Below are 18957 nucleotides of genomic sequence, written 5' to 3' on the forward strand. Positions count from 1 at the left end.
GCAAAGGCATAAGGTCCTATGCATAGAAGGTGCTTAATACATGCTTTTTGACTGGTTAATTCACTGACATGTTGAGTTTAAGATACCAGGCAGATGATTATGTAGAGATGCCCACAGGTAAGCAGCTGAAAATGAAGGTCTGGAGCTTGGGAGGGAGGTCTGGGTTTGAGTTACAGATTTAGAATCATCTGCACAGTGGTGATTGTTTAAAGTATGGGAATGAATGAAATTGTCAATGAGGAGGGGAGAGAAAGGGGAAAAAGGGGTTCAAGGACAGAACTGTAAGGATTTCTCCATTAACGGACAAGAGGAACATGTGAGTAGGGAATAATATTATACAGAAAAGACACAGCATCTCTTGTTTAACATGATTCTCTTAGTATTTCTTAATGTAAACAAACGGTAGGGCATAAGTCTCTTTGCAAGTTTGATACAAGGTCTCTCAAGGAAGTTTAGAAATGGCTTGAATCATATTTGAGTATCCATGGATAATTAGAATAAGTTTCTTATTCTGTTCCTCTTTTATTTAATATACTATAAATACTATATATCAATATTATATATGATCATATAAAACTATAAATTAGTTACTACAATATATGATATGTACATATATATCTACCATATCCATGATCTTTACACTATCTTCACACAGTCAGGGTTTTTTTTTCTTCTCCAATTCCCAAAGAAGGTTTAACTGTAAAGGACCTTAGACCTACTTTCCCCCCCTTTAGTGCAGTTATAGAAAAGTGTTGAAAGTGTATCCTCAAGTGGCATAGGAAGGAAAGCCAATTCTTTATTTCATTTAACAGATATAATGCTCAGTTTAACAATTTCTCAAAGATTTGCATCTATTCACCAAGTTTTGATCTTTAAAATGAAAATACAATACCCTAAGTTGATATGTTTCTACCTATGTAAAAACTTCAAAGGTGATTCAATTCAGTAAATATTTGAAGACCTGCTTAAGAAAGAATACCTTTTCCATGTTCAGTAAGGGGAACATCTCTTGCACTTTTTCAGGTTCAATAAGATACTGTTCTGTGGAATGCCAGTGGGTTCGAGTCATTTGGTATTTAAACTCATCCACCCTGGTAGGAGTTGTTGCAATTCTGATGCTTCCAGGCTGATGGAAGCCCACCACCTGTCAGAATAACCACAAGAAACAAATATTACAAATTGTCATTGGGGAAAATAACCCTATGTGTTTTCTCCTCTAGCTTTTTGAAAAATATGAATGTGTGAGGAAAGATTTACTAAAAAACAAAGAATCATGATATTGGTTAACATTTTAACAAAAAGATATGGCAGAATAATGGAGAAAAATGGCAAGTCATTCCAGTATTTTTGCCAAGAAAGTCCCAATGGGGGACAAAGAGTCAGACTGAAATGACTGAGTAACAAAAATGGCAGAATGAAAACATGCAGGACTATATTTGTATATTGATAAAAGACATGAATATGCACATGCAGATTACGAGAAAATCATGTGAAGACTATGAAATTAAAGAAAGTGTGCAGTAGCTGGATCAGGATGTAGTATTAGTATAGATCTGAAAGTCAATCAGGGCCAGGGCCAATTAGATGGCACAGTGGTAGTGTATTATGCTTGGAGTAGGGAAGTCGTTGTCATTTAATCATTTTTAGTCATGTCTGACTCTTTGTGACCCCATTTGGGGATTTCTTGGCAAAGATACTGGAGCGGCTTACAATTTCCTTCTCCAGTTCATTGTACATGTGAGGAAACTGAGTCAAAAAGGGTTAATTGACTTGCCCAGGATCACACAGCTAGTAAGTATCTGAAGAGGGATTTGAACTTATAAGGATGAATCTTCCTGATTCCAAGCCCAGTGCTCTGGGCCACCCGGCTGCCCAGAGTCAGGGAGACCTGAGTTCAAATTTGAGCTCAGACACTAACTGTGTGACCCTGAGCATGTCATTTAACCCTGTTTGCCTCAATTTCCTCATTTGTAAAATGAACTAAGGAAATGGAAAACCACCAGTGTCTTTGCCAAAACAAAAACAAAGGGGTCACAAAGCCAATTAACTTTAGAACATGATAGAGAGAGGCAGAAAGACCTAAATCAAGTTCCACCTCTAACACATCCTGGTTGTGTGACCAGGGGGTTCCCAGAGCCTGGTACCTCAAAGATTCAAGGAGAGCTCAAGTGGATTCCCAGAACCTGCACCTCATCACACCAACAGGACTATAATGACTTGCTTACAATATGATACTATATGGCTATATAATGCAATATTGCATCATCAAAATTTCAATGCAGAAACCCCCCCACAAATTTACAATAATTATTAAATTTAAGGGTCTCATTTTAAAAAATTAGTTATATTTTTTGAAATGAAGCAATTAAAAAAACATTAAAGGGGTAAGAAAAAGTAGATGGAAGGCACTGAATAATTTTTTTTTTAAAGAAGGCATTAGAGCAAATAAGTTTGGGAACCTTTGATATAGATTATACAATAGGCTGCTATGTAGCTCAGTGGTAGAGTGATGGGCCTGGAGTCAGGAAAACCTGAATTCAAATTCAACCAAAATTCAAGCTAAAATTCTACCTTCTACAGGAAGCCTTTCCAATCTCTTAACTATAATGACTTCCCTCTACTAATTATGACCTATTTGTCTTGTATATATCTGTTAGCTTGTCTCCCCCATTAGATCATAAGCTCAATAAGGATGAGGACTGTCTTTTGTCTCTTTTTGAACGCTCAGAGTTTAGCACAATACCTAACATAATTGATCGTGCCTGACTATTTGTGACCATAACAAGCAAATGCTAACCAAAAGGTTTTCTTGGCAAAGATACTGGAGTGGTTTGTCATTTCTTTCTCCAGTAGATTAAGGCAAACAGAGATTAAGTGGCCTGCCCAGGGTCACATAGCTAGTAAGTGTCTGAGACCTGACTTGAACTCTGATCTTCCTGACCCCAGGTCAAACACTCTATTCATTGAGCCATCTAGCTGCCTCTGCCTGGCACATAGTAGATACTTAATAAATATTTATTGATTTATTCAATTGGATGTGATGCCTAATTACCAGTTTGACATTATTACCCCTTTTCCATTATTATACCCATCTCCATACAAGAGACCATGAAAGTGGATTTTATAGGATTTATTTCCAATGGGAAACGAGAATATGCAATTCAGGAATGGTATAGAAGGCTCTGTGGGGCTAGCTGTGAATTAGGGATCAGTTCGAACTCAGAAGTAATAAAAGTGAAAGTCTGGGGCCCAGGTGCAAAGAAAGCTGTCTGGATCTATTTTAAGGAAGATCTGGATTCTCTAGAAGTTGATCAAGATCAGAAGACCTAAGACCCAGGGCTGGAGTCTTCATAGTTTCTAATTTCTCACAAATCTTTGACCGCTTGCTACTTGTCCTAAATGTCTTTTCCATCCTCCACAGAAATAGTGGTGAGGGCAGGTGATGCTCACAGGAAAGGAATGTGTTTAAGGAGGTCAATGAGAATGAGAAAAGAAAGAGTATACACACACACATATGCATGCACATACATACACACACACGCACATGTATACATATGTATGTATGTTTCATAGTAGAAACTCTTTGCAGTAGCAAAAAACATTGGGAAAAGCTTGAGTGTCCTTTGGGGGAAAAGGTGAATGAACAGATTGGGATCTACAAATGTAATAGATATAATAAGACTGTAAGAAATGACATATGTGAGGAATTCTAAGAAATATGGGAAGACATATAACCTGATAAGGAGTAAAGTAGAACCAAGATGATAACATACATAATAGTTACAATAATGTAAATGAAAACAGCACCAAAATGCAGTCAAATTCAGATTGATTGAAATGACCAAGGGGCGGCCAGGTGGAGCAGTGAGTAAGAGTGCCAGCCCTGGCGTCAGGAGACATGAGATAGGTTGTGGCCTCAGATACTTAGCACCCACACGAAATAACTGGCCATGTAACCTTGAGCAAGTTAACCCCAATTGCTTAAAAAAAAAAAAAAAAAGAGGGCAGCCAGGTGGTTCAGCGAGTAAGAGCACCAGCTCCAGTGTCAGGATGACCTGGGAATTGAGTCTGGGCTCCGACACTTAGCACCACACCCAGAAATAACTGGCCGTGTAACCTTGAGCAAGTTAAGTTACTTAATCCTGATTGCTCATAAATTAAAAAAAAAAAAAAGAAATGACCAAGATTGTTCCCAAAGAAAAGAAGAGGAAACATACCTCCCTTTTTGATATCAAAGTGGATATGGAATGATAAATATACTGTCAAATACAGTCACCTTGTCAGTTGGTTTTTTGTTTACAGTTTTGTTTGGTTTAAAGCAGGATGGGGTTGCATTAGGCAATGATTATTATCATACTTGTGATTCTTTTAAAAGACATGAATACAAGTTATTAATTGGAGAAAAAAAAAAGAAAAACAAATCACCACTCGAAGATTGAAAACCAAAAATTCACAGTGGTAACTAGTGCACAAAGATGACCAGAAAGTTATGAAATAAAATTTAAAACATCAGGGACAGAGCTGGGGATGAAAAAAGGTCTACATGGGTTAATGTCAGAAAATTATACTGGAGTGAGGATACACGGCACAGAGAATAATAATTCGTCTTGATCCAAACCTTGACCTTTTATGTCCTAGCCACACTAACAACTTTCTGAGATATATCAGTGCTACTTTGGGCTGGACACTGTACATCTATCAGACAGCCACAAAAAGGCACCTTGGACTGGCAGAATCATAGGCTAAAGAAATTGTGCTTCTGACAAATATAAGCTTTTCACATAAAACAAAGTATTATACTTATTCACCTAATAGTTCTTATTGTAATGAGAAAGATCTTTAAAGAAAATTTTTCTAGAATGATGAGATCAATCAGTCAGCATTTATTGAGCACCTACTATGTGCCATGCACTGTGCTAAATTTTGGGAATACAAAAAAAGGCAAAAGACAACAAATATATACAAAGCAAGTTACATCCAAGGAAATAACAATGAGAAGGCATTGGGATTAAGAGGGTTGGGGGACAGTTTCCAGTAAAATATGGGATTTCAGCTCAACCTTAAAGGAAGCCAGGGAAGTCAATGGTCAGAGTAAAGAAAATGTTACAGGCATGAGAGACAGAGAAAATGCCTGGAATTTAGTGATGGAGTATCTTGTCCATGAAATAGCCAGGAGGCCAGGGAACAAGTGTCACTGGATTGAAGATTATATAGCAAGGAGGAAGGAAATAGGAGGGGACCAGGTTATAAAGGACTTTGAATGCCAAACAGAGTATCTTGTATTTGATCCTAGAGGCAAAATGGAACCATTGGACTTTACTGAGTTGTGGGTTCATGTAGGGCATGTCATGGTTAGGCCTGTGTTTTAAGCAAATGAATGGAGGATGGGTTGGAGTGGGGAGGCAGTTGAAGCAGGAGGTTCTACCAGTAGACTACTCCAATAATACAGTCAAGAGATGATGAGGGCCTGCACTAGAGTGGTAGCAGTGTCAGAGGAGAGAAGGGGGCATATTAGAGTGATGTTGCAAAGGTGGAGTTGACAGGTCTTGGCACCATATTGGATGTGGAGGGTGAGAGGTAGTGAGGAGGCCAGGATGGCTCCTGGATTGCAAACCTGGGGGACTAAGGAGAATGGTTTTGCCCTGTATAGTAACAGGGAAGGTAGGAGGAGGGGAGGGCTTAGGGGGGAAAATAATGAATTCTGTTTGGACATATTAAGTTTAAGACATCCAGTTCAAGACATGTGAAAGGCAGTTGGAGATGCCAGATTGGAGGTCAGCTGAGAGATTTGGTCAGGATTTGAGAATCACCGAAATAAAGATGGTAATTCAATCCATGGGAGCTGATGAGATCACTAAGTGAAATAAGTATAGAGGGAGAAGAGGATCCAGGATAGAACCCTGTGTGGTACCTGTGGTTAAGGGCCATGATCTGGAAGAGGATACAGCAAAGTAACCTGAGAAGGAGTGGTTAAAGAGGTAGGAAGAGAACCAGGAGAGACTGAAAACCTAGAGAGAAGAGAATATCAAGGCAGAGATAGGGAGCAAAATGTCAAAGACTGCAGAGAGGTCATGGAGAATAAGGATTGATAAGAGAGGATAGGCAACTAGGAGATCATTAGTAACTTTGGAGAGAGAAGTTTCAATGGAATGGTAAGGATGGAAGCTAAATTGCAAGGGGTTAAGCAGCGAATGAGAGCAGAGGAAGTGCAGGCAACTATTGTAGATGAAGTTTTTGAGGAGTTTGGCTACAAAGGGCAGAAGAGATAAAGGATGAAAGTTAGCAGGGTTGGAAGGCTCAAGTGAGGGTTTTTTCAGGATAGGGGAGACATGCACATGTTTGTAGATGGTAGAGAATGAGCCAGTAGATGAAGGGAATGCTCTTTGGAACCGTGAATTCTGTGATAACTTATTTTAGATATTGTACACTGGGCTATTCATGGTTTTTAAGCAAATCTATAAAATCAATCAATCAACATTTATTAAGCCCCTACTCTGTGCCAGACACTGTGTTAAGTATTGGAGATACAAAAAGTGGCAAAAGACAGTCCCTTCAAGGAGCTTATAATCTAATGGGAATAATAATACCTGCACTACTCTAGCGAGTTGTTGTGAGGCTCAAATGAAATAACATATTTAAGACTCTTTGCAAACCTTAAAGCATTAAATAAACCTCAGATGTTACTTCCATTATTGTTGTTGTTGTTGAGACCTGTGGAAAATCTGCATATGTGATTTTCAGATAGCTCAGAGACCAAATACAGAAGGACCTCAACTCACAGATTTCTGTATATAATACTGGTGTTTTGTTTTAAGAGTGGCTTCCTGGGGGCAGCCAGGTAGCACAGCGAGTAAGAGCACCGGCTCCAGTGTCAGGATGACCTGGAGATCGAATCCCGGGCTCAGACACTTAGCACCCACCCAGAAACACCTGGCCGTGTAGCCTTGAGCAAGTTACTTAACCCCAATTGCTTAGGGGCAGCCAGGTGGCTCAGCGAGTGAGAGTACCGGCTACACTCAGCACCAAACCCAGAAATGACTGGCCATGTAACCTTGAGCAAGTTACTTAACCCTGATTGCTTAAAAAAAAAAAGTGGCTTCCTGTTTACTTTTTTTAAAAAACAGGCATAAAAATGGATTTTATATAAAGACTAAATTCTAAGATATTGTAGGCTGAATTGATTTTTAAATGAATCCCAGAGACTTCCACAGCACACTCTAAACTGATTCCTACCATATATCGTAATTGTGTGCTACTGAGGTAATTGCATGTTCTCATACACGCAGATGAGAAGAAGCAATAAAACTGAAAAGAAGACCATTTTCCAACAGTTTAAATCTCTTTATGAACCTTGCTTATCAGAGCCAATGTTGATCTAAATATGAATTCTTTCATTTAATCCATTTACCTGCCCAGTTTCTTCTTCCAGCTTTTCATAAAGCTTAATGCTGTAATAATGTATTTTCTTCAAGTTTATTCCAGGATGAAAATAAGTTGTTAAACCTGCCTTGTAAAAGAAAAGGGAAAAAAATGAGCATCTTCAGAATTTTTATACTTACCTCTTGAGAATTAAATAGCTAACACCACAGTATCAGTCTGGGGGATCAAAGGAGGCACTCAGCTTGAAGGTCACCTCTACTATAATGCTTTTCCTGTTCTCCCAGCCTAACATGTATCTTTCTGTTTTCTGAACTCCTATGGCCCCCTTTGGACTTCTCATGCACTAATAACAGTCTCTTTTTTATTAGAATTATTTATATTTGACAACTAGGTTGTGGTTAGAGCATTGGACTTAGAGTTAGAAAGATCTAAATTCAAATCCAACCTTAGACACTTAGCTTTGTGACCCTGGGTAAATCTCTTAATCTCTATTTGCCTCAGTTTCCTCAACTGCAAAATAGGGATAATAAAAGCACCTACCTCCCTGGTGTTGTGAAGATAAAATGAGATTTTATGTATAAAGCACTTAGCAAACCTCAAAAAGCTATATAAATGCTTTTAGAAATGTTGTTAAGTAATATTATAGAGGAAAAGTGTGATCAGAAAAGGAGGTAGGCTGATCACGAGCCTAGCATGACTAACCCTAGCATTCCACTGGTACCCACAAAATGAAAAAGAAAAAAACCCTAAAAGGTCTTTGTCCTCTGGGTGAATATTCCTCAGATCTGTGCAGTGATGTCAAGAATTAAACAGAATGAGGAGTCATCGGTGAGTTTTGAGTTGCCCCCCCAATGGTATCTCCACCCATGTCAGTAAGACCCCAGATCAAATGAATTATTGAAGTAAAGTGTAACTCAATTCTTCTACTAGACTGGAAACTCCTTGAGGGCAATGGATTCATCATTGAATTTCAGGCTGTACCTTGCATACAGAGTGTCCCAAAAGGCTTAGGGCAGTTTTAAGCTCTAATAGCGTAAAAAAGTGCTAAGACTTTTGGATCATTCTCTATATCTGACACTGAATAAATGAATGAATGTAAAGTGCCAGGTTTAATTCTTCAGAATAAGAAAACATAAAGTTGTAATAAATGTATGAGCTTCCTTCCATTCATCAATTCAAACAAGCAAACCAAAAAACAAGATTGAAAAGCAATTATTAAAGCACCTTGTGCAAGGTACCATTGAATTGGTCTCTGCTCCCAACACGAAGAAAAATAAATACAATACAAAGTAGGGCTTATGGGGATAAAGAAAAGATACAAAGTAGTCTAGGAAATTATGAGGCCAGAGAGAACATTTCCAGCAAGAGATATCCCAGGAACAAAGTAATCATTATGAATCCAACAATGTATACTTCTTTAAAAATACAATCATTTGAAGTAATTGTAGGCGTGGAGATTGTATGGAATTGGACCAGGCTTGTGATTTCACTCATAATGGGAACTCCCAGCGATAAGCTCTTTATGGTTAGTAAAGAGGAGTTAGGAAGAGGAAAGCAGGAAGAAGGGGGTTTGATAGAAAACAATGAAATGGTCATCCCGACCTGGGTAAGAGTTTCAGCTCTGCCACTTAACTAATTCCTTCGCTGGGGACCAGAGTTTAAACATTCCCTACCACCTCAAAGAATTGTTGTGAGGGAAGTGCTATAAACATTAGAGCTATTCTATGGGGTGGCTAGGTGGCACAGTGAGTAAAGCACCAGCCTTGGAGTCAGGAGGATCCGAGTTCAAATCCGACCTCAGACACTTGACGCACTTACAAGCTGTGTGGCCTTGGGCAAGTCACTTAACACCAATTGCCCTGCTTCCCCAATTGCTCTGCTTTCCCCCTGCAAAAAAAAAAAAAAAAACAAAACACACACACACACACACACACACACACAAAAACAGTAGAGCTATTTTGCTCTATTTGGGGGAGGTGAACGAATAAACAATGACCTTGAAGGTGCCAAAGAATCTAGACTAGAGGATCCTCCTATTCCCTTCAATAAAAAGTCTACAGACAGCAAAAGATTCTCCTTCTCACTCTTTGTCAAATTTAATGACTTATCCAAGGTCTCAGTAAGAAGTGGCAGAACTGGGATTTAAACCCAGCTGATTCCCTTTAGTTTACATGTAATCATTCTAGTACTTTTATTATAAACTCTATAGGACTTCTTAACCTGGAGTCTGTGAGCTTGTTTTTTTTTTTAATATCTTAATAATTTTATTTTCATAAAATTGGTTTCCTTTGTAATCCCATGCATTCTATCTTATGAATTTAAAAACAGCATTATGAAAAGGGGTCCATATCAGATTGTCAATGGGGTCTATGATAGGGAAAAGGTCAAGAACCTCAGGTATGGAAATAGAGTGGTATAGTTAGGCTTTGAGTCAGGAAAGATGTGGGTTCAAATTCTGCCTGATACATATTGGCTATGTGACCCTAGGTAAAATCCAAATCTTAGTGGTTCCAAACACCTCCCAAAGATTATAAATTTCAGAGGGGGCACCCCCTCTGCATTGCTAGTGAGAGTTTTTTTTTTTATCTAAGAGTTCCCTATACTAAACAAGAGAAAAGAAATCATAGGTAATGAGTTTATGGTAGAAAGTGAAGAGTAGGGGCAGCCAGGTAGCACAGCGAGTAAGAGCACCAGCTCCACTGTTGGGATGACTTGTGGATAGAATCCGGGCTCACTTAGCACCCACCCAGAAACACCTGGCCGTGTAACCTTGAGCAAGTTACTTAACCCCAATTGCTTAGGGGCGGCCAGGTGGCTCAGCAAGTAAGAGCACTGGCTCCAGTGTTGGGATGACCTGGGGTTCAAATCCGGGCTCAGATACTTAGTACCACACCCAGAAATAACTGGCCGTGTAACCTTGAGCAAGTTACTTAACCCCAATTGCTTAGGGGAGGCCAGGTGGCTCAGCAAGTAAGAGCACTGGCTCCAGTGTTGGGATGACCTGGGGTTCAAATCCGGGCTCAGATACTTAGTACCACACCCAGAAATAACTGGCTGTGTAACCTTGAGCAAGTTACTTAACCCCAATTGCTTTAAAAAAAAAAAGTGAAGAGTAGGTGCAGGACTGATATCTTAATTATATGTACATCTCCATTTTATCTTCATTCCCTAGCACAATGCTTAGAACATAGTAGAGTCTTGTTAAATGATTGTTGAGTGAATGAATAGATTAATAGCAGTTTTCTTACTGCGTGCCATGTAGATCCAGCAGTGAGTTCAGATGCTTCCAAAAGCACCACATCTTTCATCCCAGCTTTGGCCAGATGGTAAGCTAGGCTCACACCAACACAGCCACCTCCGATGATTACTGTCTCTGCTGTGTCTTTCCATCTTGTTTCTGAAAAGGAAGCTGTTTTCCCTTCTCTGAAAGATAATTCTTAAATTACCTATTTTTCACTCCTTCTCATATACATCCAAATCATTTCTTATGTGTAAACGCTTTTCTGAAATCCAAGGAGACAGATATTTAGTGAAGTTACAGTATATCTAACTCTCAGAGAAATGAGGTAAATAGCAATAGTTTAATTAAAATCATCAAGTATTTAGTACTTTTTAAAATAAAGGTAACTAAGTGACACAGTGGATAGAGCTCAAGTCTTCCTGACTACATTTCCAGTGCTCTCTGCTGCAGTGGATAGAGTCAGGAAGACTCATCTTGCTGAGTTCAAATCCAGTCTCAGACACCTACTAGTTGTGTGACTCTCGGCAAGTCACTCAATCCTATTTGCTTCAGTTCTTCATCTATAAAATGAGCTGAAGAAGGAAATGGCAAACCACACCAAGAAAACCCCAAACGGCATCATGGAGAATCAGACACAACTGAAATCATTCAACAGTAATAAAAACTACTACACCACTCATCACTATCTGCTACTTATTCATATACATTCCTGCTGACCCCACATACTCAGTTATCTCCAATAATGTATTTATGATTCTCGGGTGTCTTTTTTTCAATGAAATATAAAAAGATTTAGAGGACACCTCTAGTACTCTGAGTAGGTCCTCTGTTTGGTACCTATGGGAGAGCATGGAGAAGAATCACAAAGAGGGAGAAGGTGTAGGTGGGTTGTGATCTTCAGGGGACACACATGTCGATGGGATCCTGGATCCTATTAAAGTCTTAATGTATGAAGTATTGCAGTGCAAAAGGGGAAAGAGCTGTTGCCACAGAGCGACATTCCCAAACAGGAAAGGTAGTTTTGGGAAGAGAACAGAAGCCAATAGAGAACAGAATAGGTATGCAGCCTCCATTGCCCCTAATTCCATGGGCAGCATGGTACTGTGCCCTCCAAGCAAAGGCTCTGCCCCTTGGGGATCAAACATTTAGAGACTTAAAACAAAGAGACTGCCTCAGCAGCAGCAGCAGCAGCAGCAGCCAGTAGTATAGCCTAGCACTTCTTAAACTGTGTTTGGAAACAGTAAAAGGTTTCTGAATGAGCAAAAATAAAATTAATTAAAAATCAAATGTTCAGTGAATCCGAGGGGTTTCTGGCAGTGCTTGCCCATGTTGCATAGAGCAACTTCACTGCAGCCTTTGTTCTGAACACAAAGCATACACACTTTGCACTGTGCAAGCCCTCAGGCCATGCAATGTCAATGAATGATGCCAAAATGTGAAAATGGGTCATGAGAAGAGAAAGTTCACAAAGCCCTAGTAAACCACTAAAATGAGGTTATTCTCTGAACTGCATAATAAATGAATGTGGAAGGGGGGGGCAGGGAGCTAGAAAATGTGGCATAGCATAAAAAAGATGGCAAGGAGTAGGGGGAAGGATGCCCTGTCTCCATGTCATTTAGACCATACCAGATATACATGGAGGCTGGGGTCAAACTCACCAGCTCACAAGTATGTACTTTATGTAACTTGACTTGGTTCCCATTGGAGTTGATTTTATCTGCTTTAAGACATTTCTAAAGCCCATGGAGATCGGTTTGAATATTGCTCATGAGGATGTTTCCTTCAATATGCAGATCACAACCCCTCTGTGCCTTGGTTAGTTGCTCTATGAATTGCTATCAGCAAAAATCTCATTAACTTATAGCCACCACTGAGGTCCATATTTGCACCCCTCTCTGAGAGTGGGGAAAGGCTAACATTCCTCTATGATGGTCCCACACCATTGCTAGGACCCATGTCTGCCCCACCTCCAGGGGTTGCAAAATGGAACCCCTCTCCCCTTCCTTCCCATTCTCCTGAGGAGGCCTCAAGCATTGGCTACCCTCCTGTGCCCACCTTCTACTACAAGGTCTCTGCTCCCTATCTCCTGGCACCAATGATCTCTGTACCCCTTAGTACCCTTAGTAGTCCTTCACCTTTACACTAAGACACCAGAATTCCATGTTATGGCTTTGAATCCAGATTTCCTTACTCTCAACAACATTTTTGTCTTTAGAATATTTTTTCTCACATGAATGCAATGGAATTAAATTATCGCACTGTAAGATATGACAAATATGATAAATGCAAAGAGACATAAAAAGATTTGTCTGAACTGAAGCAGAGTGAAGTAAGCAGAGTCAGGAAAACGTAATGTACACAATGACTACAAGAATGTAAATGAAAAGAGCAACCATAAAAGTATCCAGAAAGAATGTTATAAAATTAAAGAGAACAAGTTTGACCTCCCCCAAAAGAGATACCAATAAAATTTATTTTTAAAAATACATTTCTATACTAAAAACCTTTTCATCTTGATAGGACTGACCTAAAATTGCACTGTCCTGGCTTTGAGGGCCAAGGATCAATGACCACTACACCATGACAGGGCACTAGAATAGAATGTTTGTAGAAGAGGGTTGAGAGGCCTTCCTTTCTGAAGAAGAGAAAATCACTGGAAGGTTCAGCAAGGATGTATTAGGAAGGGAGAAAGGAGGCTCTTAATTTTCATTTGAATTTTTTTAAATATTTAATTAATTAAATGATAATAACTGATTACTTTTTAAAACTAATCACCTTTTAGTGTATGTAATGTTTCTTTAGGATGCTAAAGCATAATATAAATGTTCCACTGTCTGAGGATGAAATAAACTTAAACAGACACATACTAACCACCTGCCTAGAGGACATAAAGACAAGCCTTTCTCTACTAAATGTTCTGCTCTTACAAAAAAGACAAAAATAAGGCTAGAAAAACAAATTATTTGACTTATGGTGTATTAATTTATTTACTGGATAAGTGTTCTTGAACCTTTTTTTTCTGCCCCAAGTTTCAGGTACTGAGTTAACTCTCAAAAGCTCTTTTTTCTTTTTTATGATAGTTATTACCTATTCTCCACGTCAAACAGCTGATGAGGGTTGATTTGTCTTTGACTTTTTGCTTTCACAGTCTCCCTCTTCTCCCTCCTAGATCTTTTCCTTTCATTGCATTTCCTCTACTATGGATTCTTTGCTACCTTCCTCTGTCTTAGTTATCAAGTTCCTTCTTCCTGGCAGTAGCTTCTACTCCAAAGGACCCTCATGAGGTTTCCTGTTTTACACAATATTGAGAACAAATATGAACCTGAAATGATCTCCAAATATTTACTTTCCCCAAATTTCAAGTAATTTGAATTACATCCCTTGTTTTGACTGAGAAGAGCCTAATAGTTAAATTCTATTCTGTCCCTAAATATTTTTCATCTAATTTTTTCTCAATTACATGTAAGCAATTTTTTTTAAGCAATTGGGGTTAAGTAACTTGCTCAAGGTACGGCCAGGTGGGTGCTAAGTGTCTGAGCCCGGGATTCTATCTCCAGGTCATCCCAACACTGGAGCTGGTGCTCTTACTCGCTGTGGTACCTGGCCGCCCTGATGTAAGCAATTTTTAAACTTTAAAAAATATTTTGTTCCATATTTTCCCCCTCCCACACCTTGAGAAGGCAAACTATTTGATATAGATGTGTAGTCATGTCAAACATTTCCATATTAGCCACATTGCCACAGAAAACACAATCTGTCCCTAAATTAAAAAAAATATATCATCAACTTAGAACTGGAAGAGATTGTTTAGGTAATTTAATCCCATCTCAACATTTTATAGATGGGGAAATTGAGGCCCAGAGACATTAAGTAACTTGTCAAAGGTCACACAGGCAAGACGTAGTAGACTTGGGATTCTTCTTCTTCTTATCTTCCTTCTTTTCCTCCTCCTCCTCCTCTTCCTCCCTGTGATGTAATTGGTATAGGCAACTCACACTGCAGAAACTCCATCTACCAAGACCAGTCAGTACATACTTTACAATTTACAGAATTAACTGGAGCACTGAAAAATTAGAAGTTTTAAAAAAAGCGATTCCTATCTTAAAGAGTAATGTCAAATGGTCACAAGCCCAAAAAGAAGTCTTGGAAGAACTTTAAAAGGAATTAAAAGATCAAACAAGAGAGAATGAAGAAAACTTAGGAAAAAAATAGAAGCAATTCAAGAAAAATTATGAAAAGATAGTTAACCAATTATAAAATCTAGACAGTAAAAACAAAACAAAACAAACAAAAAACACCTGCCCAAACAAACCCAGGGGCTATATAAACAAAATTATAAAAGACTTTTTATGCAAGTAAGATCTGATTTAAATAATAAGAGAGATATTAATTGTTCATGAACAGACAGGACCAAAGTAATTAAAATGACAATTTTATCCAAACTAATTTATATATTCAATACTATCCCAATTAAATTACCAAAATATTAACTTGCTAAATTAGAAAAAATAATGACAAAATTTATTTACAAAAGCAAAAAGTCAGGAATATCAAATGAAATAATTTTTAAAAAGTATAAAGGAAGGAGGCTTAGCAGTACCAGATCTTAAGCTGTATTTTAAGGCAGTAATTATCAAACTAATTGGTACTGGCTAAGAAATAGAAAGGTAGATCAATGGAATAGAGTAGATATACATTTACAGCAGCAAATAAACATAACAACCTTGTATTTGACAAGTGTAAAGACTTAAGGTTTGGTAAAAAAAAAAATTGTTTGGAAAACAGTATGGCAGAAACTGGACATAGATAAATCTCACACCATTTACCAAGATAAGGTCAAAATGGATACATGATTTAGTTATAAAGAGAGCTTTTACAAGAAAATTAGAAGAACATGGAACATACTGCTGATTAGATTTATGGATAGGTGAATAATCAACAAATAAATAAGAGACAAAGAGCAAAATTAGTTGTAAAATGGATAATTTTAATTACATTAAATTAAAAAAGTGTTGTACAAATAAAACAAATATAGACAAAATTAGAAAGTAAGCAGAAAATTGGGGGAGTGATTATAGTTTTTCAGATAAAGGTCTCATATCTAAAATACATATAAAGAACCTTGTCAAATATATAAGAATACAAGTCATTCCCCAGTTGATAAGTGGTCGAAGGAAATGAACAGGCAGTTTTCCAATGAAGAAATTAGAACAATTTATAGTCATTTAAAAATGTTCTAAATCATTATTGATTAGAGAAATGCAGATTAAAACAACCTTGAAATATCATTTTACACCTACCAGATTGTATAAAATGATTGAAGGGAAAAGTGACAAATTTTGGAAAGGATGTGGAAAAATTGGGACACTAATTCACTGATGGAGGAATTGTGAACTGATCCAACCATTTTGGAAAGCAATTTGGAATTATGCCTTTACCCTTTGACCCAGTAATAACACTACTTGGTCTATTTGAAAAGATGATTAGGGAAAAAATGAAAAGCACCCTATATGTCCTAGAATTTTTACAGCAACTCTCTTTCTGGTGGCAAAGAACTGGAAATTGCAGGGATGCCCATCAATTGGGAAGTGACTGAGCAAGTTGTGGCATATGATTGTAATGGAATACTACTGTGCTACAAGAAATGACAAGCTCAAAGATTTTAGAAAAACATTGGAAAGACTTGCATGAAATAATGAAGAATGAAATGAGCACAACCAACAGAACATTGTATATAGTAACAGCAATATTGTTTTAAGAATGACTTCAAGTGAATAAGTTATTTTGTCTATTATAAATGCCCAAATTAGTTATGAAGGACATATGAGGGAAGACCTTATTTTCATCCAGAGAAAAAACTGAGAAATAGAAGTATATGTAGGAAAAAAATTGCATGATAATTTTGTTGTATATTTGAAAGGAATAGCAGAGTAGATTTGCAGTTTCACGTACAATCGTCTTTTTATTGTACTTTGTTAAGGAAATGCTTGGTTTATTCCGTAAGTTAAAAATAAATTTTTTTTAAGATTTCCTCAGGGTAAAAAAACTAGCATGTGTCAGAGATAGGAGAAGAACTTCTAAGTACCATACCACTTTTATTTATTCTTTTAACTGTCATTTAAACTATAACCTTTTATCATCTCCTTTTGTACTTTGCTCCATGTATTTGTGGACTGGCTATTTTCCATAACAAATTAATTTTTAAACCTCAGATATGTGTATTTCTCAGTGGGGATATAGAAGTGTAGAATATCAGCACTTAAATGAGGTCTTAGAAATTATCTCGTTCAACCCCTTCATTTTATAAATAAGAAAATTGAAACACAGAGAGCAAACATCTTATCTAAGTCCCTGGACTAGTAGGTAAAAGACCTTGGATTAGAACCTTGATCTCTTAACCCTGAGAGACAGGTGGTGAAGTATGTAGAGCCCTGGACCTGGAGTCAGGAAGAGCTGAGTTCAAATCTGCCCTCAGATACTAGCAATGTGATGCTAGGTGAGTCACTTAAACATCTGCCTCAATTTCCCCAGTTGTAAAATGGGAATAATAATAGCATCTGTACTTTATGGGATTGTAGTAAATATCAAAAGAGCATATTGTATGTGTTTAACAAATGTTTTTTTTTCCATTCTTAATTCCTAGTCTAGTGCTCTTTGTTAAAACATTCTTTCCATTGGAGATTTGTGAAGTTGTCTACCCATTACTTCAAAATATGATTTCTTTCCTTTGTAGAATTTCATAAGGATTTTGGCCAGAGAGAGAGTACTTAAATATTTTGATAGCCAATCAAGGGGAGTATAAAAGCAGAAACACAAACATGACCTTTTCTATTCAAACAGGACCAAAAGTTATCTATTTGTTTCTTACAGAAGCATCAGATTTAGAGTGATAAGAGACCTAAGAAAACTAGTTCAATCCCTTAATGTATAAATGGGGAAACTAGGACCTGAAGAAACCAAGTGATTTTGTCATGCACAAGTCATACAACAAACAAGAGGCAGATTTCAGATCGCAATTCTCTTCCCCCCCAACTCCACCCCTCTCACTGAAGCGACACCACATGCCTCAGCTTCTGTCTATGTCACATTGGGGGACTCTTGTTTTGTCACTTTAATCTAACCACACTCCCAAATAAACATCATTTGTCATCTGAAAAAGCAGCTGTGTTTACACAGCACAAAGCAAAACAGAGGCTTTATGATTATCTGGCTAATATAATAAAGCAGTTACCAAAATGGGATTTATGGACATAAATTTTCTTATTTAACTGTCAGCAGGTAATCCTTTTAACCACTGATCAAATCATCATTGCAAAATCTTTATTTCACTCAGTGTTGATTCAGAGGCAACAATTCGACAACTGTTGATTGGCTGCATACAGATACCAGGTGAGAAGCATTGTGGGGCAATGGAGAGAGAGAGAGCTGTCCTGGGAGTTAGGAAGATTCCCTGTCTCTGATGCTTGCTGTCTGTCTGACTCTGAGCAAGCCAAGTAACCTCTCAGTGACTCAGGCAACTTTCTAAGACTCTTAAGTGGCAAAGAAGATGCCCCTCTGTGTTGATAGCTAAAGTTGCTCACTGGAAGGTGAATACACAGGTGGGGGGGGGCGAGGGAATGCCAAGCACTGGTCGCTGGGAAGATAAAGAAAAAAATATGCCATCCTTTCCCTTAAGGAGTTTGCACTACTTATTATTCAGATTAGGGAAATTATATTAAATTAAACCGTAATATGAGCTAAGTGGCACTTCATAAGGCGAAGGATCTTGACTTGTAAGAATGGCAATATTAAAAAACAAAGACGTTCTACAACCAGCCTTAAACCCTGTGGTTGTACTCGGAAACAATAAATTGGCAAAGGAGCTGGACAGCTCTACCTTTCCTTCCTCCCTCGACTTGGTTCAGCCTCTTAGAGAAGCCCAGACTGAACTTCAGCACCAGCTCTTTCTTCTCCAACACTTCCACCCCCACCTCTCATCCCCCGCTCCAGCCCAGTCCCAAGCAGGCCCAGGACTCCAATTTCTCGCACTCACCCTTCCTGGAAGGGGAGCCCGTTGCTGCTGCGGCACACTGACCGAAGCCAGCTGCCCGGGGTCAAGTTGGACTGTACTGTTCGCAGCTGAAATCTCAGCTGCCTCAGGCCACCCAGAAACATGGCTTGGGTATAGGAGGATCGACTGACTTCAGGACATGTGCATCCCCCTAATAATTCCCAGGTGGTTCCTCAAGCAATGATTCTGCACGTTTCTGAGCAATCAGGCGCCCGGGTTCTGGTAATGGCGCCTTAGGGGCAGCATTCGGTTCAGCCCAGGACTGGTGCTGAACAACTCCCCGGGG

General features: G+C 38.4%; 1 protein-coding gene across 2 annotated transcripts in view; it reads right to left on the reverse strand.

Annotated features, from left to right (window-relative positions):
• DMGDH (dimethylglycine dehydrogenase) overlaps positions 1-18789 on the reverse strand; it is a 101403-nt gene extending 82614 nt beyond the window's left edge. Inside the window, exons 1-4 of one of the 2 annotated variants that reach the window (XM_069096306.1) lie at positions 18654-18775; positions 10629-10803; positions 7409-7507; positions 980-1144 (exon numbers count right to left, since the gene is read on the reverse strand). In XM_069096306.1, coding sequence (XP_068952407.1) covers positions 980-1144; positions 7409-7507; positions 10629-10803; positions 18654-18775 — 561 coding nt within the window. Of the gene's footprint in view, positions 1-979; positions 1145-7408; positions 7508-10628; positions 10804-18653 lie in introns of both variants that reach the window. The other variant, XM_069096307.1, reaches the window with a different exon arrangement.
• Positions 18790-18957: the final 168 nt, after the last annotated feature.

Source organism: Petaurus breviceps, unplaced genomic scaffold, assembly GCF_028583685.1.
Source record: "Petaurus breviceps papuanus isolate PSGF00001 unplaced genomic scaffold, PetGlider_PUasm1.0 229, whole genome shotgun sequence".
NCBI lineage: Eukaryota > Metazoa > Chordata > Mammalia > Diprotodontia > Petauridae > Petaurus > Petaurus breviceps.